Source organism: Carassius carassius, chromosome 41 (genome assembly GCF_963082965.1).
Source record: "Carassius carassius chromosome 41, fCarCar2.1, whole genome shotgun sequence".
Classification (NCBI taxonomy): domain Eukaryota; kingdom Metazoa; phylum Chordata; class Actinopteri; order Cypriniformes; family Cyprinidae; genus Carassius; species Carassius carassius.
In genome coordinates this window covers 15,043,112-15,069,244 of record NC_081795.1, presented here as the reverse complement: position 1 = coordinate 15,069,244, position 26,133 = coordinate 15,043,112, and the positions used below count along the sequence as shown (strand labels likewise).

At 37.9% G+C, this 26,133-nt stretch overlaps 1 protein-coding gene across 20 annotated transcripts in view; it reads right to left on the bottom strand.

The window, feature by feature from the left end:
- LOC132122829 (pleckstrin homology-like domain family B member 1) overlaps positions 1 to 26,133 on the bottom strand; it is a 68,595-nt gene that overhangs the window by 6,479 nt on the left and 35,983 nt on the right. For 5 of the 20 annotated variants that reach the window (XM_059533277.1, XM_059533280.1, XM_059533285.1 and 2 more), the window contains 15 exons: positions 23,005 to 23,271; positions 22,166 to 22,312; positions 21,824 to 21,961; positions 21,383 to 21,442; positions 15,283 to 15,411; positions 13,450 to 13,605; positions 13,258 to 13,368; positions 12,469 to 12,558; positions 10,518 to 10,643; positions 8,618 to 8,776; positions 8,308 to 8,415; positions 4,484 to 4,600; positions 4,202 to 4,304; positions 3,871 to 3,921; positions 2,225 to 2,525 (listed from right to left, as the gene is read on the bottom strand). In XM_059533277.1, the coding sequence (XP_059389260.1) occupies positions 2,225 to 2,525; positions 3,871 to 3,921; positions 4,202 to 4,304; positions 4,484 to 4,600; positions 8,308 to 8,415; positions 8,618 to 8,776; positions 10,518 to 10,643; positions 12,469 to 12,558; positions 13,258 to 13,368; positions 13,450 to 13,605; positions 15,283 to 15,411; positions 21,383 to 21,442; positions 21,824 to 21,961; positions 22,166 to 22,312; positions 23,005 to 23,271 (2,063 nt within the window). The remainder of the gene's footprint in view (positions 1 to 2,224; positions 2,526 to 3,870; positions 3,922 to 4,201; positions 4,305 to 4,483; positions 4,601 to 8,307; positions 8,416 to 8,617; positions 8,777 to 10,517; positions 10,644 to 12,468; positions 12,559 to 13,257; positions 13,369 to 13,449; positions 13,606 to 15,282; positions 15,412 to 21,382; positions 21,443 to 21,823; positions 21,962 to 22,165; positions 22,313 to 23,004; positions 23,272 to 26,133) is intronic. The other 15 variants (XM_059533279.1, XM_059533281.1, XM_059533284.1 and 12 more) reach the window with 12 other exon arrangements.

Genomic DNA, 26,133 nt, shown 5'->3' with positions numbered 1-26,133 from the left:
ATATTTCTTTTTTTTTCCAAATAAACACCGTTTATATGATTTTCTATTCATCAAAGAATCCTTAAAAAAATCTATCATGGTTTGTTTTTAATATTGATAATAAGAATGTTTCTTGATCAGCAAATCAGCATAGTAGAATAATTTCTGAAGGATCACGTGACTCTGAAAACTGGAGTAATGATGCTGAAAAATTCAGCTTTGCATCACAGGAATAAAATATATTACAAATTGTAATAATATTTCACATTATTAGTGTTTTTCCTTTTTTCATCTGAGCATCATGAGCATAAGAAACGTCTTTCAAAAACATTTTAAAATCTTTTTAAACATATATTACATTAAGCAATTGCAGAAAATTACATGTCAAAAATTAATATTAATTTTAATAATCAATAAATGAAAACATAGATACATTTTCTATATATGCATATACAAAATATTACATTATGTTAATAGCTGAACTTTTACTTTATGAACTCTGATGCACGTCATCCCCAACATTTCCCAGAATAATCTAATTTCGTCTTTAAAAATGTAGACAAACAATACAAAGCAGGTTTACCATATAAATTATTATTTTTGTGTGTGTGTGTGTAGAAGAAAATCAGTTATGTGAAGATTCTTTGAATTACAATTAAGTGCATTTCTCTTTTTTTGTCATTCCAAATCAAATTCCACTCCAACATGCTCTGCAGCGTGACCAATTCAATTCAAATCACACTCATGAACTGAATTCTGATTTTCACTCAGCCCTGGTGTCACGTGCTGGTATTTGCACCTCATTATAATTTCCACAACCTATACTTCCTTTCTCCTTTGTCTCATCTGTTATTTATGAATGTCAAATTCTGATGAAAGTATACAAGGACACTTAACTGCCATATATACGTACGGTTTACACGAGTACAATTGATTATTCGTATATGCATCAAGGGGGATGGTGAAAAGCAGAGACAGGAAGGGTGGATAAGCAAACAGTAAAACCTCAGGCATATGTTTATGGAAGACGCCTTTTCGATTGTTGACATTTTTGCAAGCCCAATTAGTCCTATGTGAGCTCTGACTGTCCCTGTTAAGTGGAAACTGAACAGACGACCATTTCAACACAGCCCTTTTAACCCAGCAACAACCTACAAGCTTAAAGAGGTGTCTTCACGCAGTCCGTTTAACCCAGAAACAACCTGATCTGTAGCCTCAAGCATCAAAGCCGTTCATTTGTTCTTGCTTTTCACGGGAAAGGGGGCGGGATGAAGCACGGCCGCTGCATCCTGATTCACAGAGTTACTACATGCATGTGAATTTATCTCAAATAAACCTTCTTTTACACATTTGCACATGGACGTTATATAATATAAATGTATAATAACAGACAGTATAACACATTATATTTATTTAAAAATATATAAATATTATTTCTTATATAAAATTACAATATACATTATAGTTCAAACTGTTTGGGACCAGTAGGATAATTAATAACACTATTATGAATTACATTATAATTAAAAAGAAAAAATATATAATATTTAACCAGACTATACATATAGTGTTACAATAAAATACATTTAAAATTATTTTAAATATACATAGAGAACATCAGTCAAAAGTATGAAATAATACAAAATATTTCTTTTAGTTTTTTAAAGACGTCTTTTAAGCTCATGAAGGCTGCATTCATGTGTTTAAATATACAGTAAAAACTGTAATATTGTGAAATATTATTACAATCTAAAATGTTTTTATATCAATATTTGAACATTTATTTTATGACAAAACTGTCACTTTAATTTAATACGTCCATACTGACTCGAAACTTTTCAACAGTAGTGTTTATTATAATTTTATATAAGATATAATATGTATATTAAAATACTTTTCATTTATATATATATATATATATATATATATATATATATATAAATAAAGTAATATAATTTGTCATACTCAAACCCCTCCCAATTACTGATGAATGCAATGTTTAAAATGAAAATAAATGGGTAAATATTAAATCTAATTTACACTAAAGTGTCACTTTAAACACCCTATGAAGTCCACTTTGCAAGCGTAATTGGTCAAATTGGATTATACTTAGTGAAAGCCATTAAGCAGATGGTAGATCATTTAGCTTGGGACAGGCATGTGGAGAGAAAACCACAGAGCCGCCACTAATTTCTGTCACAGAGCCATTGGCTAAGCGCTCAGAGAAAGTGATTCAGGAAAGTACATGGAAATGTTGAACCTGGACATGTTGTCAGGAGAGCAGGCCGAGTTGTTTCCAGTGGAGATGCTTGTGTCCATGCTGTCCGAGCTCTCCAGGCTGAGGGTGTCATAAGGCTGTTCCCCAGAAGAGGGCGCCGTGTGGTGCAGGATGGAGTGGTGCACGACTGGCCCCGAGGTTGAAGAAAAGGGACTGTTGATCTGCGTTTGAGAGCCATGGAGCGCCTCCCACTGGCACTGCGCCTCTACTGCAGCTTTCTGCTTCAGCTCGGCCAAACGTCTCCGCTGCTCCTCAATCACTTGCTGGCCTGATGTAGATTATTAAAAAAAACCACACATATGAAAGTCAACTTCACGTATAGGATATGCAGAGAACTAAATGTGACCAAAACTGAAAAAGTTAAGCATTTTATAGATCAAATATAGCTGCCAAACCCTCTATTGGAGTATAAAGTGCTTTGAAACCCAAGTGACTGCACATCCATTTAGGATGGCACAGTTTGCCCATAATTTGCTCCATCATGCCTCACACATACACATATAAATATGCAACGTATGTGCACTGAATAAACAGCCCAAGCAATAACTCTAGATCAAGATTCCTTTGTACGCTACCAGTCAAAACTCCTCTACTCATTCTTTCCTATATTTTTGAAAAAGTACTGGAATTATGTCAACATTAATTATCTATCTATCTATCTATCTATCTATCTATCTATCTATCTATCTATCTATCTATCTATCTATCTATCTATCTATCTATAAAATGTTAATGTTAAACAATATATATATATATATATATATATATATATATATATATATATATTATTAATTTAAAAACTAATGAAACTGATGAAACTAATTAAACATATATATATATATATATATATATATATATATATATATATATATATATATATATATATATATATATATATATATATATATATATATATATTCCCAATTATGTAGAGGTCAGAAAATGTTTACATATTAAAAATGAAAATTAAATATAAATCTTATATTTGAGCTTTAATAAAATAAAATAAAATAATTACACTGGTTTTATATTGAAGCTTTACTAAAAATATATGTATATAAAAATAAAAAAAATGAATTAAAAAAATTTTTAGTCTTTATTTATTTGTAAGTTAGGTATAATAATAAAAAAGTAATTTAAAAGTATAATAAAAAAATGCTCCCTGTCATTAAGGAATTTTATAGTAACCACTAAAATATGAACAAATTAAAAATTAAAATCAAATAATTTAAAAACGAATTACACTGGTCTTATATTTGAATTAGGTACAATTTATATTTGCATAAAAAATATTTACAAGCATTTCAGCATAAGCCTTAAATTAGGTCATAAGGTTTTGAGATCACCACAAACAAATTCAAGTGTGTACAGCTTTTGACTGGTAGTGCAGCTAAAGTACTTTAAATATTTGAAACTACAAGATTATCACTGATATCATGATTCAATCCATGCACAGCTATGCCATCAGTGGAAAATAACCTTGGTAAAAGAACATTTGGACACAGGCAAGACCGTTCCAATGGGGGAGGAAGTGCACAAAATGCTGAGTTAGAATTAATGAGGATGCTGATTACGATGAAGGGCAGTCCAATGCTACTTAGAGCTCGTTCTACCTGTGGGACTGTCCGTACTGGAGGATGACTCAAACATGGAGGGCAAGAATTCTGTTTGAGGGCAAGGGACAACAAAAGATGATTGATGATCAAAAATGAAAAGACAACTAAGGAAGACAACACCCAAAGAAGAAACTAGCATCCTATTGTCACTATGAATATGGAAAATCAAACTAATGTGGAAATTTAAATAAAGCATGTGGATTTGGAACAACACAAGGGTGAGTAAATAATGACATTTTTAGTTGAGCAACTTCTTGAAGTTTGATGGCTCATCAGCCATTTATGTTGATCTTACACTCAGCTCTCAAGCTGCTGTGTTTCTCATTACCTTTTTGCTGAAGAGCCAGCTGCCTTTTGGTCTCAATGTCCTGAAGGGTGGCTGCCAGGTTGCGTGGGAGACTCCCGGTGCTGTTGGCTACCATCAGAGGACTCTGGGTAAATAAAACAAACAATTATTTCCACCAGCATATTTAACGATAAAGAACGGAGCTTAATTACCACATTAAATGATGCAGGAGATTCTGATAACTGCACTATTTACCTTGGCAGGGGTGTAACAGAGAGAATTTACTCTGGCATGGTGCTAAAATAGTCTCAATGCATTATTTACCCTGGCGGGAGTGTTGCGTCCCAGTGTAGCCGTAGTGTATGTGGGGGACAGACCAGCGCTGATTTTTGGTCTCAGTGAGGATTGGCTGGTATCACTGTCCAGTCGAGAGCGGTACACCTTCAGACCAGAAATATTCATTGTAAGTCCAAGTATTGCATTTCATGCTACTACTGTGAAACTGCGTTATTGTTTACATCAATAAACATAGTATCTCTAAGATTTAAAGGTGTAGCTCAACACAAAATTCAGTTCCCCTTCAGGAACTCACGCTGTGTTTGGACGCTTCGGGAATGCCTCTGAAGCATGTGTGGAATCAGTCTAATGGAGTGGCGAGATGTCATATGCGGGATGATGTAGCGACCAGGAAGCTTAAAAGCATGTGCAGTGGAAACAGCGTCAGCTTTTTTTTTCTTCAGTAAACACTCTGTGTCTCTGTCTGTCTTGAGAACTTATGTTGTGACTCCAGGGCATTCACATACTAAACTATACAGACGACTGGTTGAAATTAGCTCAGTCAGAACAGATGGAAGTTTGGTATTGAGATGCCGTCCAAGCCCATATAAAAAAATTGGGGTTAAGGCTTAATGGCAAGAAAAGTGAGCTTTCTCCAGAACAGAGTGAAAGTGAAGTGACATTCAGCCAAGTATGGTGACCCATACTCAGAATTTGTGCTCTGCATTTAACCCCTCCAAAGTGCACACACACACACACACACACTGTGAGCACACACCCGGAGCAGTGGGCAGCCATTTATGCTGCGGCGCCCGGGGAGCAGTTGGGGGTTCGATGCCTTGCTCAAGGGCACCTAAGTCATGGTATTGAAGGTGGAGAGAGAACTGTACATGCACTCCCCCCACCCACAATTCCTGCTGGCCCGGGACTCGAACTCACAACCTTTCAATTGGGAGTCCGACTCTCTAACCATTAGGCCACGACTTCCCCAAACCACTTATCTGGGGGGACCACTTATCTGGGCGTGGTGTGGGATTCGGCAACAATGCAGACACATCTGTCTTCTGCTCGAAACAAGTCGATCCTAAAAGCCATTAAGAGGGTAAACCTAGGCCAGTCACTTACTGTCAAACAGTTTCAGAGACTGTTGGGTCTGATGGCAGCCGCGTCAAACGTGATATCTTTTGGCTTGCTGAGCAGTGGAGGCTCAGGACCAAGGGGTTTTCCCCGAGGGGCAACCCACTTTACATGATCAAGGTCACGAGGCGATGCTTATGTGCCTTAGACATGTGGATGAAACCTTGGTTCCTGTCTCAATGCCTGGTTTTGGGGGCTCCTTTTCATTGCGTGAGGCTAACGACGGATTCCTCCCTCACAGGCTGGGGGGTTGTCATGAGTGGCTGCTCTGCCCAGGGTCTGTGGGAAAGCCGTCATGGCACATCAACTGCCTGGAGATGCTGGTCATGTTTCAGGCACTGAAACACCCAGACCTAAGAAGTCAACACATCAGTGGTCGTGTCCCCTATACAGGCTGGTGCATCAGATCCTTTTGTTGGCCCAGGGAAATCTCCTCTCCTTGAGACCAGGTTACATCCCTGGGCACCTCATCAGGGAAAAGAGATCCTGTCGAGGCAGGGGCTAAGGCCCGGGGAATGAAGGCTCCACCTTGAGGTGGTAAAGCAGAACTGGAGGGTGTTTGTCCAGGCCCAAGTGAACTTGTTTGCATCTTGAGAGATCTCACACTGTCCATTCCGGTTCTCCCTCACACATCCAGCTCCCGATTTTCTTGTTCCTGTAAGTTGCACCGGGGCGGGGTTTGTCTGCTGCTACTAGCCCCGTTCTGGCCGGGCCGAGTATGGTTCTTGGACCTGGTGGCCCTTCTTGACGGCTCTTTTTTGGAGATTTCCATGAGGAGGAACCTCCTCTCTCATGCTGGTGGGCTCAATCCTTCACCCTTGCCTGGAGTTTTGGAAACTGTGGGTGTGGCCCCTGAGAGGGCACAGCTCATAGCTTCCGGCCTCTCAACTGAGGATGTTGAGACCATACTCCAGTCCAGTGCTCCCTCCACATGGACACTGAACAGCTTGAAGTGCAACTTTTTCTGTGTAGTGTTCCACTCTAGGCAGGGATTTATAAGCATGGCGGAGTGGGTATTCTCATTCCCAAAGCATCCCAATGCAGAGTGTGTTCCTGAAGGTGAACATCTCCAGGTCACGTATGCAACCATGGTTCCCCGAGGAAACAAGACTCTAAGTCTCGTTTCTATACTTCCTGCATCCCTGAAGGAAGTACTTCCTTCACTAATCAGAAGCTGATGCTGTTTCCACCGCATGTGCTTTTAAACTTCCTGGTCACTATGTCATCCCAGCTATGATGTCTCACCATTCTACTGGACTGATTTCACACATGCTTCAGAGCGATTTCATAGAGATTCGAAAGCTACAGTGGAAAAGAATATGTTCAGTAAGAAAAGCCATCATATGGTTTAGGTATGACTTATAGTACACAGTTTTTAATAAATGAAATGAACTTGAGTGAACTACATCTTTAACATTTGTTTTTAATTATATTATCATTGGTAAACTGTTAAACAGGACACACTGCTTTATACTGAATGATTTATGTTCCATACATTTTTGTAATTGGGGTAAGTAGGATATTTTAATTTAATTTAATTTAATTTAATTTAATTTAATTTAATTTAATTTAATTTAATTTAATTTAATTTAATTTAATTTAATTTAATTTAATTTAATTTAATTTAATTCTTTTATTTATGAAGGATGCAGTAAATTGATCAAAATTGACAGTCATGAAATGTATTTCAAATCAATGCTGTTCTTTTGAACTTTCTATTCATCAAAAAATCTTGAAAAAAATCCCAACCCCAACATTTTGTACAATTGTGTCTAAAGTTTAACACACTTCACTTCAGAATCCATTAACAAACATGCATGACCAGTAAAAAGTTGCTTTGTGTAAAATAACATTTTACTAAAAAAATGTAAATTCTGTCATCATTTACTCACTCTCATATCTTTGAAAAAAATTTTTTTTATGAAGAACAAAATTAGTTATTTAGCAGAATCTGCTGCTCTTTTCCATACAATAAAAGTGAATGGTGACCACGTCTGTCAAGCAACATAATCACTTCAGTCTGTTCCTCACAAATAACTGTCATTTATTAGGGGTGGGAGAAAATATTGATTCTCTGATGCATTGCGATTCTCTCTTCAACGTTTCTGAATCGATTATAAACATTTCAGAAATGATTCTTACATATGTATGGCATGTGTGTGCACTAGAGACAATTGCGGCAGGCAATGAAATTTATATGAAAATGTAGCCATGTGCAGCTTTATCATGATGCATTGTGATACTGAATTGAATCGGATCGTTGACATGATAATCGCAATTGCAATCAAATCAAATCATGAAACAATAAAGACAAATTTTATGTATTTTCACATCCTTTGTGAAGCTTGATAGCCTCTGGTCCCCTTCTACTCTTTAACAGAAAACAGCAGCTTGGACATTCTGCTCAACTTCTCCTTTTGTGTCCCATTTAAGAAACAAAGTCATTCAGCTTTGGAACAACATGAGTAAACACTAACAGAATTGTAATTTTTTGGTGCACTATTCCTTTAACAATAGGAATCTGCTCTAGATGGTTCTCCACACAACAGTACAACAACAGAAGATAGAAACCTTGAGACCTTGAACAAGAATCGAGAGCCAAAAAATTACAAATATGCAAAACACCCACAAAAACAAACTTAGACACATCAATATAAAAGAGGCCTATGAAGATGAAGTGTGAAAATGTGGAAGAGCAGAAGGGAGTAAAAGAGAGCTGAGCTTCTGGCTGTTACCTGCACAGGTTTGCGTGATGAAAAAGCTTTAGCCGGGAGGGGAAGAGGAGAGTACCAGTGCTCTAAATTTAGAGCGGGCATCTGAGGCCTGCCCCAGTCCGACTGACGCTTAACACACGCAGCACATCCATAAGCACAGACAGCACGAGAGAGAGAGAGAGAGAGGTGGAACGGTGGAATGCCAGAGAGAGAAAGAGAAGAGTGTTAATGAGCAACTGAAGGATTCGTTCAATGACTGAATGACACAGGTTGTTGGCGATACCCAGCCCTAACCAAGAATAAAACAAGAGAGAACAGAGGAGAGACACACCTCGAAGGAGAGAGAGAGAGAGGAGCCGTGAGGGGAGGGGAGGTAGGAGAAGGCGGAGTCTGCGAGAGAAGACTGAAGTAATTGGATGGGTGAGGTAGGGGAAGACTCCACCTTCGGCATCCCATAGATCTGGTGTAATTGGCCGATGGTCACATACTCCTGACATTCAGGAGTGACATGCGGACACAGACAGAAGGGCAAAAAACAAGAAGTAGCGGAGCAGGAAAGAGAAGTTATAAAGTTGGCAACTAGAGCACATAATTAAGTTTAACAATGCTTTTCAGTTCCATTTACTTAATGCATAAACATCAGCTCCCAACTAGATGCAATGCAACAAGTTTCCAGCAGCAGGTACTGTACAGTAATTTATCTGTCTAAAGTTAAAGCGAAAACAGACAATCAGAACATATTTGTTGTTTAATTTACAGTTATGTGGAGTGAGATAGTGAAAAATAAGATTTCTCGATAAGTAGGGCTATCTGCAATCAAAGAATGAAAAATTGCATCTGGTTAGGACAAAAAAAAAAAACGAACATGTAAGATACTGCTTTATTGCATCAAGCCTAGAGTAATGGCTCATTCTATAAAACAGGTGCCACTTGTGTTAGTTAGTTTGTCAATTAATCAATCAATCGATCGATTGATCAGTCAATTCATTCATGCCTTTTTATCTTTCCCACCTTCAATTAATGAAACGGTTTTTAAAAGTTTTAATTATGATAACGCTAATCTGAACTTTTTTTATCTGAATTTTAATTCAAATATAACATTCATTGTATTTCAGTTGAGATGTCACAATGCAGGTTATTAAATGAGTAGTTCATTTATAAATGAAAATTTGCTGAAAATGTTCCGTATCAGTTACAAATGATCATGGTTTACTAAATGGTTTAGCTCCTGCATACCTAACTAGCCTTATACCATGCTACAATCCATCACGCTCCCTAAGGTCACAAATCACTGGACTTTTGGTAGTTCCTAGGACAGCAAAGTCCACTAAAGGAGGTAGAGCTTTTTCACATTTGGCTCCCAAACTCTGGAATAGTCTTCCTGATAATGTTCGGGGTTCTAGTTTAAATCTAGATTGAAGACACATCTCTTTCGCCAAGCATTTGAATAATGCATCTCATTATTTGTGACTGCAGTTATATCTGATCAAATGCGCATTATTATTCTTTAGCTTGGGTTAAACTAATTCATTTTACTTGGTTGGAACAGCTGGTACGCTAATGATGTCTCTATTTGTTTCTCTGTTTTGCCACCGGATTTACATCCCGCGCTATACAAATAAACTTGAATTGAATTGAATTGAAAATGTAATCACTCTCACTGCATTGTATTTTTGGTATTTTTTGCCAATAGCTATGGTTAAAAAGTTACATTTTATAGTTAAAATGCCTTAATGATTTATAGAAACATTTTTTTACTTCAGAAGGTGTTCATTGATGGACTGGAGTAGTGTGGTTTATATGTGGATTATTGTATTGTTTTTATCAGCTATTTGGACTCTGATTCTGACGGCACCCATTCACTGCAGAGGATCCATTGGTGGGCAAGTGATGTAATGCTAAACTTCTCCAAATCTGTTAAGATGAAGAAACAAACTCATCTTCCTCTTAGATGGCCTGAAGCTGAGTACATTTTTAGCAATTTTTCATTTTCTCAGCTATTCCTTTAACACATTCTTTGTCAGAATATTTATGATACATTTCCTTATTAAACTGGAAATGGCACTCATTTCCGAGCATGACCCTTAGTACTATAATGCTTGGTTTTGGTCATGTGCTGTATATGACGCAAAGCCAACAAATATCTACAGCACATAAGTAGCACTATAGGTATGAAGAAAGGAAAATACGTTTAAAAGAGAGAAGCAGCAAGAAGAGAGCAGCTATGGTACCTCACGGTGGGCAGTTACAGCTGAGTCAAGGGCAAGCGAGAGGCCGTGTGAGGAAGCGTTGGTGAGCTGGATGTCATGGCAATCACTCCCATACATCTTATAAACATCTGATAGCTTCAAGTACTCCTGAGAGATGTTACCAGTCAATCAATTCACACAGGACAGAAGTTCAGCTGTCAGTTTACTCAAATCCAAAACCAATGAGAGCTGTCATATGCATGCCTCCATCTAACTCTTAATATGAATTACGAATTACAAGTTATTCAAGCAGTGCAACCCAAATTGCATACTTATGCAGTGTTCTATGCTGTTTTGTAGTATAAATAGTGCAAGTAGTTTGTTCACACTGAACATTCCAAAAAATAAAAATCACTTTAAATACTTAGTTGATGCACTTAAATAACTATAATAAGTGTGGAATGTGTAACCCTTCATGCACTCAACGGTCGCAGCTTTAATCGTGTGGCGAAGGGGGAGGGGCTATCAGACTCCAATTATGAATGAAAAAAGAACCTGATATAATTCATACATTACACGGTTGAGTACATAGTGCATAAGTACATAGTGTATGAGTGCATAGTACATCATTTGGGACGCAGCTATAGTTTCAAGTAGTCCAACTATAGTCAAATTACTTTTGAAAAAGTAACTATTCTGCAAACTCTTAATAAAAAGAAAATACACTCTTAGAAATATTTATTTAGTTTCATTGCTACAAAATGTATCAAAGTCGGTCAAACAATTTTTTAAGAAATTAATACTTTTATTTAGAAATTACATTTATATATTAAGTCTATTTCAAATAAATGCTTTTGTTTTGAACTTTCTGTTCATCAGAGAATCCAGGAAAAATTCATTTAAAAATATATTAAAATACAAATGTTTACATTATAAAACATTTAATAAGTAATTTTAATGTTTCACAATATTACGGTTTTTACTGTATTATTAAATAAATATGTATAAAGCATTAGCAAAAGCATAAGATATTTATTTCACAATAAATTAAAACAAACAAACTTTCTAAGCTCAAAATATTTGAAAGAAAATGTGATTATTATTATTATTTTTTTTTTTGTAATCAAAGCTATATTTATATGGAACAAAAACAATTATGATCTCAGTTATAAATCTCATAAAACTATAAAACACAGTGGACAAAATCAATCTGTAAATAATTTGTTGAAGAATCAGATCATTTACATTAACTATCTGAAAAAACCAATTCATTCAAATGGCAAAATTTTGTTAGCTATTTCCAGACACTTGATGTTTAGACTTCACAAATCATTTTTCGAACACAAAAATCAATAAACCTTTTCCAAAACTTCAGAGGAAGTGCAATCTGTCTTTGGAAGCCTGCAAACATCAGATCCCAACAAGCCAATTGCTCTCAATAAGGCAACACAAATTGAGATGCTTTGTACTGGCATGTTCTCAGAGCACGCTCCAGGCTGCATGCATCGACAGTTAGTTCAGTTACCTCCTGAGGCACCATGGGATACGAGTGGGATGAGGAAGCATGAAAGGGGGAGGAGTTGGGATGGTCACTGTCTAATTGGTCAGCCTCACTGATGTGAAGCACATCCTGGGCAGAGGTTTATAGGTCAAACAATATCCTGAATCTAAAAGATTTCATTTCCTGTTTCTTTAACCAAACTGTTATGGGATGGCACGGGGGACACATATGCTACCAGGAACATCTGGCTGCAAAGCTAAACCTTATAGCTTTCCAAGCCCAAGAAGACCAAACTACAAAGATGTATTGCAAGGATCCCCATTAACCATATGAAGTTCACATGAGAGCATTCTGTACTTGGAAAAAACGTAACATTTAAAAAATAAGTTAATAATACATTCTAATTTTAAACAGGGGAGCAAATATTCAGCAGTTATATCTTGTAGCCTAGCGTAGCAGGCTCATGAGGCATTTGATTACATTTCTACTTACCTCCTTTATAGTGTTGGAGCTTTTGGGGAACGTTTTTCCACCAGTTAAGCTCTGGTATCTTCTCTCCAGGCTGGCCAGTCTTTCCTTTTCCTGAAACACAGATTCCAAGTCAATCAGTTAAGAATGGTATGATGGTTCCCACAAAAATATAAAGCAGCACAATGGTGTTCAACATTGATAATAACAAGAAATGTCTTGAGCACCAAATCATATTAGAATGATTTCTGATGGATCATGTGACACTGAAGAATAAGATTGGAGTCATGGCTGCTTAAAATTTAAAACTGTTATTGTAAATTATAATAATATTTCACAATAGTACTGTTTTTACTGTATTTATGATCATGTAAATGTATGTAGCCTTGGTGAGCAAAAGACATGTATATAACCTAACTAAAATATTTGAAAAACTAATAAAACTAGAAAAATGTTTGCAAAGTGACACGGTTTATTTACATTAACTATCCAAACAAATCAATTAATTCAAATGTGTACATTTAGTTAGTTATTAAATCCCAATGCGCAGATTTTAATTGAATCATTTTATGCTACAGTAAATGTTTGAAAAAGTTGATCTTTTTTTTTTACCAAGCAACAATGTAGACATTGACATGGATAAAGTTTTAGAGATATTTGGTGCAATTCCTCAGCCTAAGGTGGCACGGACACAATGTTGTCTGAGGGTTTGACAGAAGGAGAGTGGGAAATTTCAACTTTGACAATATAGGACCTTTAAAATGAGCAAGAACATTAAACGTTAATATAGGAACTCATTTTAATTTCCTATACCTTCTGTAGCAGCTGCAAGGTCAAACTTCTGTCCTTAGCCAGTCTCTCACACTCCTGAGTGGCCTGTATTCCCAGCTGATTGGCCTGGCTTTCCAATGATGCAACTTTTTCCTGGAAACAACAATTTGAACATTAGGTTGCGATGCTCTTGGTGCATCCATGCTTTATTATATGTGTCTATATTTCTTTTACCTTTCTATTGGTGATGCTGCTGTGGTACTGAGCTCTGTCCTGCAGCAGCTGCTGGCTGATGGTCTCGCGCTCCTCCTCTAGACTGCTCTCCTTCTCTAACTGCTGGAACTCCAAGTCCTCAAACTGCTTAGTCGCAGCCTCAAGGGTCTCAGCTTCCTAAACACACGTACATCCAAGCTTGGGGTCAAACACTAGTCAAAGCATCCCATAAAACTATAGCATTAATCATGCTCTGCAGCAGTCAAGCTGAGTCAGCTTAAAAACCACAGCGAGGAACCAGTGGGAACTTTATGCAACATGGTCTGTAATCCTTATCTCAATACAATAAAAAAATCATAAATTAAAAATACTTTAAAAAGTATTTGATTAAAATATTAACTAAATAACTAAAATATGAATTCATTTGTTATTAACATTTACTAATTTAGTAATAAACATTTACTAATAATACTACTTATAGTCATTATTTCTTTACTTAAATTTAAATGAATAATTTTCTTTTCAATTATTGAAAATTATTATTATAGAAACATAGGTATGGGTAAAATTACTTAATATTACATAAACCATATTTAGAAATACATTTTAAAATACAAAGCAAATTTCTACAAATTCTTAAGATTTTTTATGGTTTATATATAATTCTAAAGACTTCCTGCAGTAGATTTAGGTATCCCGGGGGCCGGTTGAAAACCCTGGTGCTACACACAGATCTGTGTGGAAATAATACACTCTTCCAGAATCCTTTATGATCTATCATAATACATACAACTGAAACCCAAGTGCATCAAACATCATTTAAACTGTCAGTTGGGACGGTAAAACTGGGAAAAACTGAAAAAAAGAGTCAATTCATCAAAGCATTTCTGACACTGCGAAGCTTGAAGGCTCAGTGCGCATACGACATCCCTTCTCTCTCATGCTACCCTTGGGATATTTCTGCCTGCAAAAAGGGCTAGTCATCAAAAACACTGCCCGAGCCCTGTCCGATGAGATTCCTTCAACTACGCAAATTAAATTAAATATGATAAATATGACTTCCTGTTATACTTTGTATTTTTGTATCTATCAGTTGACTGCCTGTATAATACTTAAACAAATACTAACCCTAACCCTATCCTAAACCCTAACCCTAACCATAACCCTAACCCTAACCCTAACCCTATCCTAAACACTAACCCTAACCCTAACCCTAACCTTAACCTTAACCTTAACCTTATTATAACTCTGGTTGCACTTGCAGATACATAACATGTTTGTCACGATCGGATTCATTCTTGATTTTTCTAAACTCTGAACTTTTATTGACTTGTGACTGCATGATTGATTTGACCAAAGAAATCGACTGGATGGTGTTTTTGCTTAACTGGTTTGAGGGAAATAATCATGTGAGAGAAATGAGGGGTATCCAAACAAAACTAGCGTTATGTTAGTTTCTGCATTAATAGATTAGTACATTGTTAAGTGTTATTACTATTTCAGCACCAGATAGTAGCATGTAAAAAACCTCAAAAATACATCCAAAAATGTAAAAAAACATGCAAAATTTCACCAATTATCACCACTTTACCTTCTATAAGGAATTTTGACACCTTCTTTAGTGCACTAAACTAAGGCAGACAAGAATAACAACATGATATTCCCAGCAGAAATCATTCTTAATAATACTAAACATGGAATAATAGTTCTACTAAGATCATCATGGTGGATTGGGTCTATAGACAACCCAAAGGAGCTTAGTTGGGAATGTGTTCTGAAAGGTGGGGCTTATAACGCCAGGACTGTGGGACGGAAGCAGTTCTAAAAGTGCTGCTGTTCCTGATGGTCACTGACCCTCTTGAGTTGTTCCTGTAACTGCTCCCTCAGAGACTCAGGGCAGTTATGAAGCTGGCTCGTCATCTCATTGTACTCATCCTGAAGCCTTTCCATGGCTTCCCGCTCTGCGTCAACATTAGCCCTCTCCTAGAAAGAAAACACACAGCTCAAATCCACACCATGCAGAAGCATCCGTGGTTAGAGTTCACAACAGAGTGGGTGGAGCAAGAAATGATGAACTCAAAAAGGCCTGTTTACACCAAGGACGATAACTATAAAGATAACAATAAAGATATAGTTCTAAAAATCATTTTTAATATTAAAGAATAGCACAACACAGAGTCCACACCACAGCTATAACGATAAAGACACAAAAAATTATATCGTTGGAATCACTTTCAAAACGATTTTTTCCAGCTGATAAATCATAAAAACATTGACAGTCAATCAGAATCAATCCTGCTATAACAAGCATGATAATTTAAAGTGGCAGACGAGCGTGTGCATGGAACGAACAGATGATATCATCCGCTGGTGTGGACGCTAATATAGTTATCTTTATAGTTATCGTTTTTGGTGTGTACAGGCCTTAAGCCTTATAAAATACTATGAACTACGTGGCACTGGACTGTAGGCCATCAACAGGGCCAAACAGACTTCTGTTCTCAGGCATTTCTTGGTCAATGATTTCAGATGTATGGAATTTCCGAAGTTAAATGCTTTTTAGATGAGATTATGCTATATCAGGTAGCAGGAATTGATTTGTTTGGCTTTGTTGGCTAGTTTGAAGCTGGCCTTTTTTCTTTCTTTTATCATAAAAAGAAAGATTTGCAATAGCATCATACTTAATGCATGACATTTTTTTTTTTTTTTTTTTTTTTTTAAGTTAGTCATCAGATATTTCTAAGGCTAGATGTTGAGCTGTTCTACTGCACATTGAATTCATGCATGGTTTTCTTTTCCAGACCAATATGAGAACATTCATAGCATGTCAAAACATCAATATATAAAAGCACAGACAGAACCAGATTCTGTTTAAAGAACTTTAAAAAGCAATTTTCAAGGTTTATAGGGGAGGTCTCCATGTTTGCAGAAACACTGCACAGATTGTTGGTGGTCAAGATCAATCTAGTACAAATTACAGCCAGTCTGGAAACATGAGCGTGGTGGTAGCCAATGGGTTCAAAGCAAATAAACTGATCAGTAAAGATCCGAATGAACAATCCTGTATATATACACACATATACATATACAGTACAGACCAAAAGTTTGGACACACCTTCTCATTCAAAGAGTTTTCTTTATTTTCATGACTATGAAAATTGTAGAGTCACACTAAAGGCATCAAGGGCTATTTGACCAAGAAGGAGAGTGATGGGGTGCTGCGCCAGATGACCTGGCCTCCACAGTCACCGGACCTGAACCCAATCGAGATGGTTTAGGGGTGAGCTGGACCGCAGAGTGAAGGCAAAAGGACCAACAAGTGCTAAGCATCTCTCGGGGAACTCCTTCAAGACTGTTGGAAGACCATTTCAGGTGACTACCTCTTGAAGCTAGTGGGAAGTCGTGGCCTAATGGTTAGAGAGTCGGACTCCCAATCGAAAGGTTGTGAGTTCGAGTCCCGGGCTGGCAGGAATTGTGGGTGGGGGGAGTGCATGTACAGTTCTCTCTCCACCCTCAATACCACGACTTAGGTGCCCTTGAGCAAGGCATCGAACCCCCAACTGCTCCCCGGGCGCCGCAGCATAAATGGCTGCCCACTGCTCCGGGTGTGTGCTCACAGTGTGTGTGTGTTCACTGCTCTGTGTGTGTGCATTTCGGATGGGTTAAATGCAGAGCACAAATTCTGAGTATGGGTCACCATACTTGGCTGAATGTCACTTCACTTCTCAAGCTCATCAAGAGAATGCCAAGAGTGTGCAAAGCAGTAATCAAAGCAAAAGGTGGCTACTTTGAAGAACCTGACATATTTTCAGTTGTTTCACACTTTTTTTGTTATGTATATAATTCCATATATAATTCCACATGTGTTAATTCATAGTTTTGATGCCTTCAGTGTGAATCTACAATTTCCATAGTCATGAAAATAAAGAAAACTCTTTGAATGAGAAGGTGTGTCCAAACTTTTGGTCTGTACTGTATATATATATATATATATTGCCTTTTGCAATCCAAAGTACTGCAATATCTTTGGATAAAATATATTTAGATTTTTATATATATGACATTTTTTAGGAATGCTTCACCCAAAGATGAAAATTGTTTGGTTGCCCATGTCATTATGAACCCACTTGAGTTTTTTTCTCCCACTGTGGAACACAAAAATACTATTTTTGTTGCTTTTTACAAGCAATTACAAAGAATGGGCACTGGAGCATTTAAGCTTCAAAAAGGTTCATACAAGCATCATGCAAGCATAATAAAAAATGACACACACAGATACATGCATGCCATTATGTAGTGTTTTGGAATGCACTTTGTTAAAGAGAGCGACAATTTCCTCATTATCTTCAGCTGGCATGTTCCCGTGATAACGCAACACCGTGTCCGTCAGCAGGTTCACCGATAAATGCCGGCATAAAAAAATATACATTTTATATTTTAAATTTTTTTAAACATATTAGTTTTTATATATTAGCATATTTTAAAAACTTTTTAACATTAAATGTATGTTTATTTGCAACAGTTATGCTAACTACAATAACAAGACATTTATGACATTAAAACAGCGACATCTGCTGACGGACACCATTCTGCATTGTCACGGGCACATGCCAGCTGAAGAAATGTTCACTCCCTTTGCCAAGTGCATTCCAAAACAACTACATAATAGCACGCACATGCCCTGCTCACTCAAAAGTACAACTCCAAGGTGATAGGGATGATCACTTCAGTCACTGATCACCGATGATCGTATGTCACTTCCACGTACTTGCATTTGTATGTGTACGGTACTTTACTAGTGTTTTGTTATTTTTAGAAATCATATGACAGTTCCATCTGTGTAAAGACTAAGGTGTTTTTCACTGAAAACTGTGATTGTCTTACTTGGGAGACCCAATCACCTCTGAGTTTAAGAGAAAAGGCCAATGAAAATTGGTGAGTGGATTTTGCATGCCAAGCCACTCCCTGGTACATACGGGTATATAAGATGGCAGAGTGAATCCACTCATTCAGGTTTATGCTGAGAAGCTAAGACCATGAGCCAGCATCCAGGAGCCACACGTGGAGGTTCCAGAAATCTGGACGGGGTGCCACATGATCCCCTACCCTGAGAAAGAAGGTCCTTCTTCAGGGGAATCCGACATTGAGGGGCTGTTGTGAAGAGTATGAGTTCTCAAAATCAGGTCCAGCTGGGCCAGTAAGGCGCAACCAGCAAGACCTGTACCTCGTCCTCCCTGACCTTGTATAATGTCTGTGTGAGAAGGCTCACTGGGTGAAATATTCTCATATTCTTGCACAGACTAGTGCATACCAAGGTCAGGGAATAGTACAACTGGCAGTGGGTGGACTCGTGGGAAGCAAACAGATATACCGGAGAATCCCAAAATTGACTCCAGATCAGCTGGACCACCTGGGGATGGAGTCACCTTTCTCCGAGGAGGGTGAGCTGCCATGAGAGATTGAGCTCCCCAGAATGTGGATTGGAAAAGATGGCAGGTGAATTACACACAATCATGTGACATGATTGTAGATCACCCTGGTGATTGATATATATGATACAGCTGCAGTGTTGTCTGTGTGGATCAACACGAGCTTGCCCTTCAGCAGAGGCTCATAGAAAGGCATGGTCCGACCAGGGGCTGAATGTGTGGTGACACATCAGCGTGATGATCAAGTGATGTATCCCACGGTGCCATGCCCATCTTGGGACTCAGCTGTGTAACCAGTGCTGAAGTGGTCTCATATGGAACAATCAGAGCAGCGTGACTGCAGCTGCGGATGTCATATGCCCCAGGTACCTCTGAAATTGCTTCAGTGGCACTACTGTCTTGCCTCTGAAAAAATTCAGGCAGTTCAGCACTGATTGTGCACGTTTGTTGGTGAGATGTACTGATATGTTGACTGAGTTCAACTCCATACCGAGTTTTCATAATGGGAGGGTGCCTTCCGCGACTTTGGTAAAGACACAGGGGGACAGGGATAGCCCAAAGGGAAGGACCTTATACTGATAGGACCGACCCTCAAACACAAACTGTAGAAAAAGTCTTTTTTAAGGAAGAATCAAATTATGCGTCTTTCAGGATGACCACTAAAAACCAATCCTGGAGTTGGATGCATCTGAGGATGCACTTCAGTACTACCCTCATGCATCTGTTTTAGTGTCTTGGCCTGATGGACTTGCAGGATGGCCATGGCGTCCAGGGCAGAGGCGGCCTGGCCTGCAGCACTGTAAGCCTTGGCGTCAGCTTCCAGGCTTTGGACGATTCCTCCAGGTGGCGGCATTTTGCGGGCAACATCAATGTACCCCTTAGCAGCGCAACCATCGAGAGGACCGGAGGAGGTCGACGAGCTGCTTCTGGCCATAAAAGGGGCCATCCACAACTTTATGACCACCTCATGCACTTCCTGGAAGAAAGGAACTGGGGTAGGATGCAGTTTTGAAGCCACGCTCCATGCTGAGAAACCAATCATCCAGCCACAAAAGCTCAGGGCTGGGTGCTGAGCTCACCTCCAAGCTGATGCTCACGGCTGCCCAGGCAAGCATGGGCATAAGCTCTGGGTCGGACTCAGCATTTGCAACAACACCTGAACAGCCCAGGCAGCCCCGCCAGATCTTCTTGCTGTTATAAACATCTGATCCTCTGGCAGAGATGGGCCAGCATTGCCATGGTAATATGCTCACACTGCATGCATGAATCATCTGCAAACGCATCTTTAGCGTGCTGTATGCCCAGACATGAAAGACAGCGATCGTGGCCATCATCAGGGAACAGGGAAATGACCTCAACCAAGAGGACATGGAGTGGCATCTTTAAAAATTGCAAACTATCCTTTATTTGCTCTTATAGGAAACTACTCTTTTGTAAAACTGAAGCGCCCAGGGGAATCACGGTAAATGGGGTTACTGTTATAGCACTAAATTGCCAGTCCAGAAAGAGAAACTTCCTTTATGAGTTGAATGGCTTTGTATTGCTGCAGTGCACAAACAATATTCGCCTCCAAAGCTAAAATCTGAAGTGGATGCACGCCATAAACTTATATACCCATATGTACAGGAGAGTCAATTCGCCAATTATCATTGGCCTGTTCTCTTAAACTCAGAGGTGATTCAGGTTCCCAAGTAAGACCCCTAATTACTTTTTGTGGAATATAAAGTGCATTGTCGTACTGATACTTTTATGTTGCTTTGCATCCTTTTTGAAGTTTGAGAGTTACATTTCCTATTCACTGAAAATTCATGGGAAAGAAAACTGAGCACAGTGTTCAAAATTTCCCACTTTGCATTCAACAGAAAGTAAGTCCATAAAAACAAAAGGCATGGTGAAAGAATTTAATTTTTTGGGTGAACTGTTCCTTTAAGGATATCTCCAAGAGCCGAATACTTGGCAGAATCGAAAAAGGAGACTAAAATACCCAGAGAAACCCAGAACCTGATGGATAAGAAATAAAAGAAACAGCGTGCAGAAAAAAGACTTTCTAAAAGACACCCATTGTAAGTCACAGAGACTTGCACCACTGGAGCTATCGTCCTTTATAGCCAGCGCGCTAATCCCAAAGCCTGAGTTTATGCTAAGCTAAACAGTTTTGAACCCAAGGGAGTAAGCAGAAGAAACCAAGAGACTGTCAGTGCGTAAAAAAGCAGTGAGGAGATTAGAGGTTAATGAAGGCTTGTTAGTATTGCCAAGCTTTGTAGAGGACCTGATGAGAACCACCACAAAAAGAAGAGGAAAAAGACCACACCTCTTGTGAATGAATGCTTGATTACTACACAGAACCTTGGCTTTCTGCCCAAACAAAACCATTGAACTGCATTTAAATGTGACTATCATCTTCATATCCTCTAATGTAAAATGTAGAATGACCAGATATAATGGGAAGTGGTGTGGCTAATTTGTATGAGCACTGTCGCTCTTTGTTTTTTTTTAATTTATTTAATTAATTATTATTTTTTTACCTGGGGATGGCAACTGAAACCAGAATGGACCTTGTGTGGCCATCCAGCAGAATAGCATGCCTTTAAGGAATGTCAGAGACCAGAAAAGGCTGTTCAGTCCAGAGAGGCTCAGTATAAAACACAAAACAGTCAGTTTCGAGATTTGAAAGAGATTTGAAACTCTTAACAATTAAGGTGCAGTCAAATTTTGGCAAAATTTCACAAGCAAAAACATTCTATTGTCAATAGTGTATACATATAAATAACTGCTTACAATGAAGTCACTTTTAAACCAACCAGATTTCTGTTTGTCAACATGGCAAATTTATGTCTTACTAAGATGATGTGGATTCCTAAGCAATGCTAAATATGACCACACCTTTATGAAAACATTTTTACTTCTACATGTAAATATATAGACAATTACATTCTGTGAACTTTTATGTGGTGTGTGTATCCTACCTTGTCTTTCTCTCTCTGAATGGTGCTCTCCAGTTCACTGAGTTTGCGCTGTAGCTGGTTGATAATCTCAGTCTCAGTCTCAATGTGTTCCAGTTCGGCCTGTCTCTCTCCTTGCAGAAGAGCTCTTTCCATTTCCGCCTGTTCAGATCAATACGTCAGATAGAGCAATTCTCACACAGGCCACATAAACACACCCAAGTGCTCCATTTGACCTTCTCTGTTCCACTACGCATCACTTCCCTCTGCTTCCAACTCTTATCCACTATAATTAGGAAAGGACTTCCTGTGTATCCTTCAGTGTATTTATGTAGCTATATAACAATGTTTATGAGAGTGGCTCACCTCCTGTTTGGACTCTTGAATTTGCTGCTCCAGTTCTGTGATTCGAGCTTTGAGCTCATCTACCTTTGCCAGCACTCGAACCCGCTCCTCCTCCAGGTATCCCAGTTCCAGACGGCCAATTCTGCCCGATCCCAGAGAGCCCTCTGCCTAAATACAATTCACACACAGTTTATATAATTAACTTTTCATATATACTATTGTTTAAAAGTTTGAGGTCAGTAAGTTCTTTTGTAATGTTTTTGGAGTCTCTCATGCTCACCAAAGCAGTTTATTGATGAAAAATACAGTAAAACAGTACTACTGTGAAACATTATTACAATTTCAAATAATTGATTTCTATTTTAATATATTTTGAAATGCAGTTTATTCCTGTGATGGCAAAGCTGAATTTTTTTTATATCACATGGTCCTTCAGAAATCATTCTAATATGCTGATTTGCTGCACAATAAACATTTCTTATTATTATCAGTGTTAAAAACTGTTAATTTTCATAGAAACCGTAATACATTTTTTTTTCATGATTTCCTGATAAATAGAAAGTCAAAAGAACAGCATTTATTTTCTAATAGGAATCTTTTGTAATGTTATGAATTTCTTTACTTTCACTTTTGAATAAAAATATGACCAAAAGTATTAATTTCATCCAAAAAAAAACTTTTTACTGTTACTGCAGTTGTAGTTAAACTATTATACAAATATGTAATATGAAAAGTACATTAATAGTGTATAATTGATTAAAGCTAATTGAAAATAGATTGAAGGTAGATACTAACATTGCTAATAATGCAAACATATATACCACAATTGTTCTTATTTAAATAAGTAAACAGACTCAGACCTGTCCATTTTGTCCATTTAGCAGAGCTGGTGGGGTCCGTCCGTCCTGCTGTGCACTCTCAGTGCTATTACTGTCCTCCGTCAGGCTCTCCTCTCGGCTTCCACGATGTCTCTGCGTCACCCTTAGGGAAGCACTGCTCACACTGTCCAAAGAAGGATGTCTGACATTAAGCTGGTCCCTTGAGCCAAGCCCCAGATCTCCCGCCGGCCCGTCACCCTTGTTATACTCGGCACAGAGGTTCAAGATTGTTTCCAGCCGCTGCCGTTCCTAAAACACAACACAGATGAGCTATTAGATGAGTCAGGGGGTTGCAAAAGTTTTCCTCACGTTATCTAATTTCCTCTGCGCCAGCCTCAGGCACTCAGCATCCTACTGATGCAAATCTGAAGAGAGGAGAGGAAATAAACAGAAGCGCCACTGTCTGGAGAGACTCTTATCTGGACCCTGTCCTCAAGCGATAGGACACAGCCCTGCTTTCAGCACATACAAATACCCAGCGCTTGTCAGAACAGGCCCTCTCTTACGGCAGACACTGAAACAACTACGCAACTACATAGAACTCATGTAATATCAGCCTGGGGGGTCTGAATTTGGTAACAGCTGCCCACTTAAGTGAGTCGGGCCCACCTCAAAGACACATTTTCAGTGTGACCTTTGGCCATTATATGCCATTTGCCCCAGACTGAAGCACCGACTCTGCTGAGTAACACAGTCTGTATGGTATGCAAATGGAGAAAATAAACTTTTTCTTGTTAAATTATGCAGATTATGCAGAAATCCATTAACATATTTACTAACATATCACTTAAGACTTACTAATATAAAATAATAATTAAACTTAATTTGGAGAATTTCTTTATACAATGCACATTTCTTAATATTATGCCTAAAATGTGTTTTAATATCACTCACTATTAATAAAGATGTATGATCTCTGTGTAATATCAGTGTATAAATGAAAGATATTTAAAGTGTAGCTAAGTATACATTGCGATAGTTCCACTTTAGCACAATCAGACATTCTTAAGTATGTCTTTAGCTGGACCTCAACACTATTTCCACACAATTAAAGTGCATTAAGCACAAAATTAGTTGTTCTAAGTCAGCAGACTTTAATTTTAATAGTTAAGTAGGCCAAAAGTATTCCAGGGTATTTTTTATTAAGCACATAAATATGCAAATGCATTTGTAGTATATTAAGCACAAAATAAATGAATTTCAAATATATTTTACTATATATATTTCATTATATCAATATGTGAATATTACACAGACTTCCCATAATCTGTATATTATATCTTTATTATCTTACAAACTTTTATCCTAGGATCTAAATTATATAATGACCCTGTCCCAAATGGCGCACCTCATGTGGACTTTCGGTCTCGTGGACTTAAATTGTGCATGCTCGCACAATTCCGTGTGCCGTCCCATTCAGCATTTTAACGCTCTGAAGTGTGCTCAGCAGCGCCCCCTTTGTACCTTTGAAGCGGTCTTCCACGAAGCAGCAGGCTCCGCACACTTTAACTACCCAGGAATCCTTGCGAAATGCCAATCAGACAACGGATGGGAGGACATTTCACACAAGAGCAATTGATGACATGGCTGAGAAGAAAATCTTTAAGTGTAGGTATCATTACGGTTTTTATGACCTAGGTGTACATACATTTTACAAGTTGTTATCTACATTTTATACAAACATTATGGTCATCGACCATTGGTTGATATCTCAAACATAATAATAGCGCGTTGAATAATATGATAGCATTATGATTCATTAAATAAATAGAACCGAATGTCAGGGCTTTACTGAGTCATATGTAAACCTAGTATTTATATTTAAACCTATAAATACATCTGAAACTCACGCACATGTTTATTATGTGTTAAAATTGTAATCTTAGTTCAAATGGAACATTATGTATTATTACATGTTACGTTCATGGATTTCTGTTCCCTTATTTGGTCACCTTCCTTTTCTTGTTTTGGTTAATTGATTATTCCCCACCTGTCTCCAGTTCCCTCATTACCTCCTGTGTGATTAAATACCCGGTCTGTTCAGTTCTTCCTCGTCCGTGATTGTCTATGTTAATGCTATATTGGTATATGTATATTTGTGAGTGTGAACCTAAGATTGTATTGTAAATGTAGTATATTGTCTGTAATCTCCTTCGTCATCCAGTAAACTCCTCATTTGTTCCAGATCCTCCTCTAGCAATTTTTCCTTACGTTAGCACACACCCTTATTTGTAACATTACAACTGTATACATTATTTAAATAAACATGTACAGTATATATTGTCTAATGCCCAGGTGGCATAAGCAAAAGCAGGCTGTGTAGTTGACATAGAAATAATATTTGGCAAAAGAAAAGAAACCTTTTCTCGGTGCTAAATATTATAATATTTGTATAAGATATTTGTGATATTTAATAAGACCGTTATTTCTGGCGTGATGATCGAGTCTGTCCCAAAAATACCTCTCAATGCGCCCTCATGGAGTCGCGCCAAGGGCCCTATAGGTCTTCACTACATGCATCACCAAAGTGTGGACTCTGAGGAAGTCCACAAGTCCAGAGTGTGCCATTGGGACAGGGCCAATTACTTTTGAGATTTTAAGAAATGCTAATTTTAGAGTTTATTTTTTATTGTTTTAATTTTATACACTACTATTAAAAAGTCTGGAGTCTTATATATTCAAATAGAAAACTCTAGTAATATATCACAATATTATTATTTTTACTCTATTTTGATCAAATAAATGCAGCCTTGGCGAGTACATAAAACTTTATGAAATCTTACTAACCCCACACTTTTAAATAGTAGTTTACGTACATTTAAAATACATATTTAATTTTCATAAATCTCAACCTCGCTGTAGGATGTAAAATAATTGCACATGATGATTAAATTCACAGCAGAAAAGAAGGATAAACAAAAAGAGGCATGCTGGTACTCCAGCGGGTTGTGTGTGCTCTCTTTGATGTGCTCTAGAGACTAGATGAGCACAGTGTGATCTGTGGAGGACTGTGATGAGTATTCTACAAACCCTTAATTAGCTCAACCTGTAATCATCAGCCTCCCGAATCTCCAGGACCACACTGAAATGAGAAACATTGCTGAGGGGAAT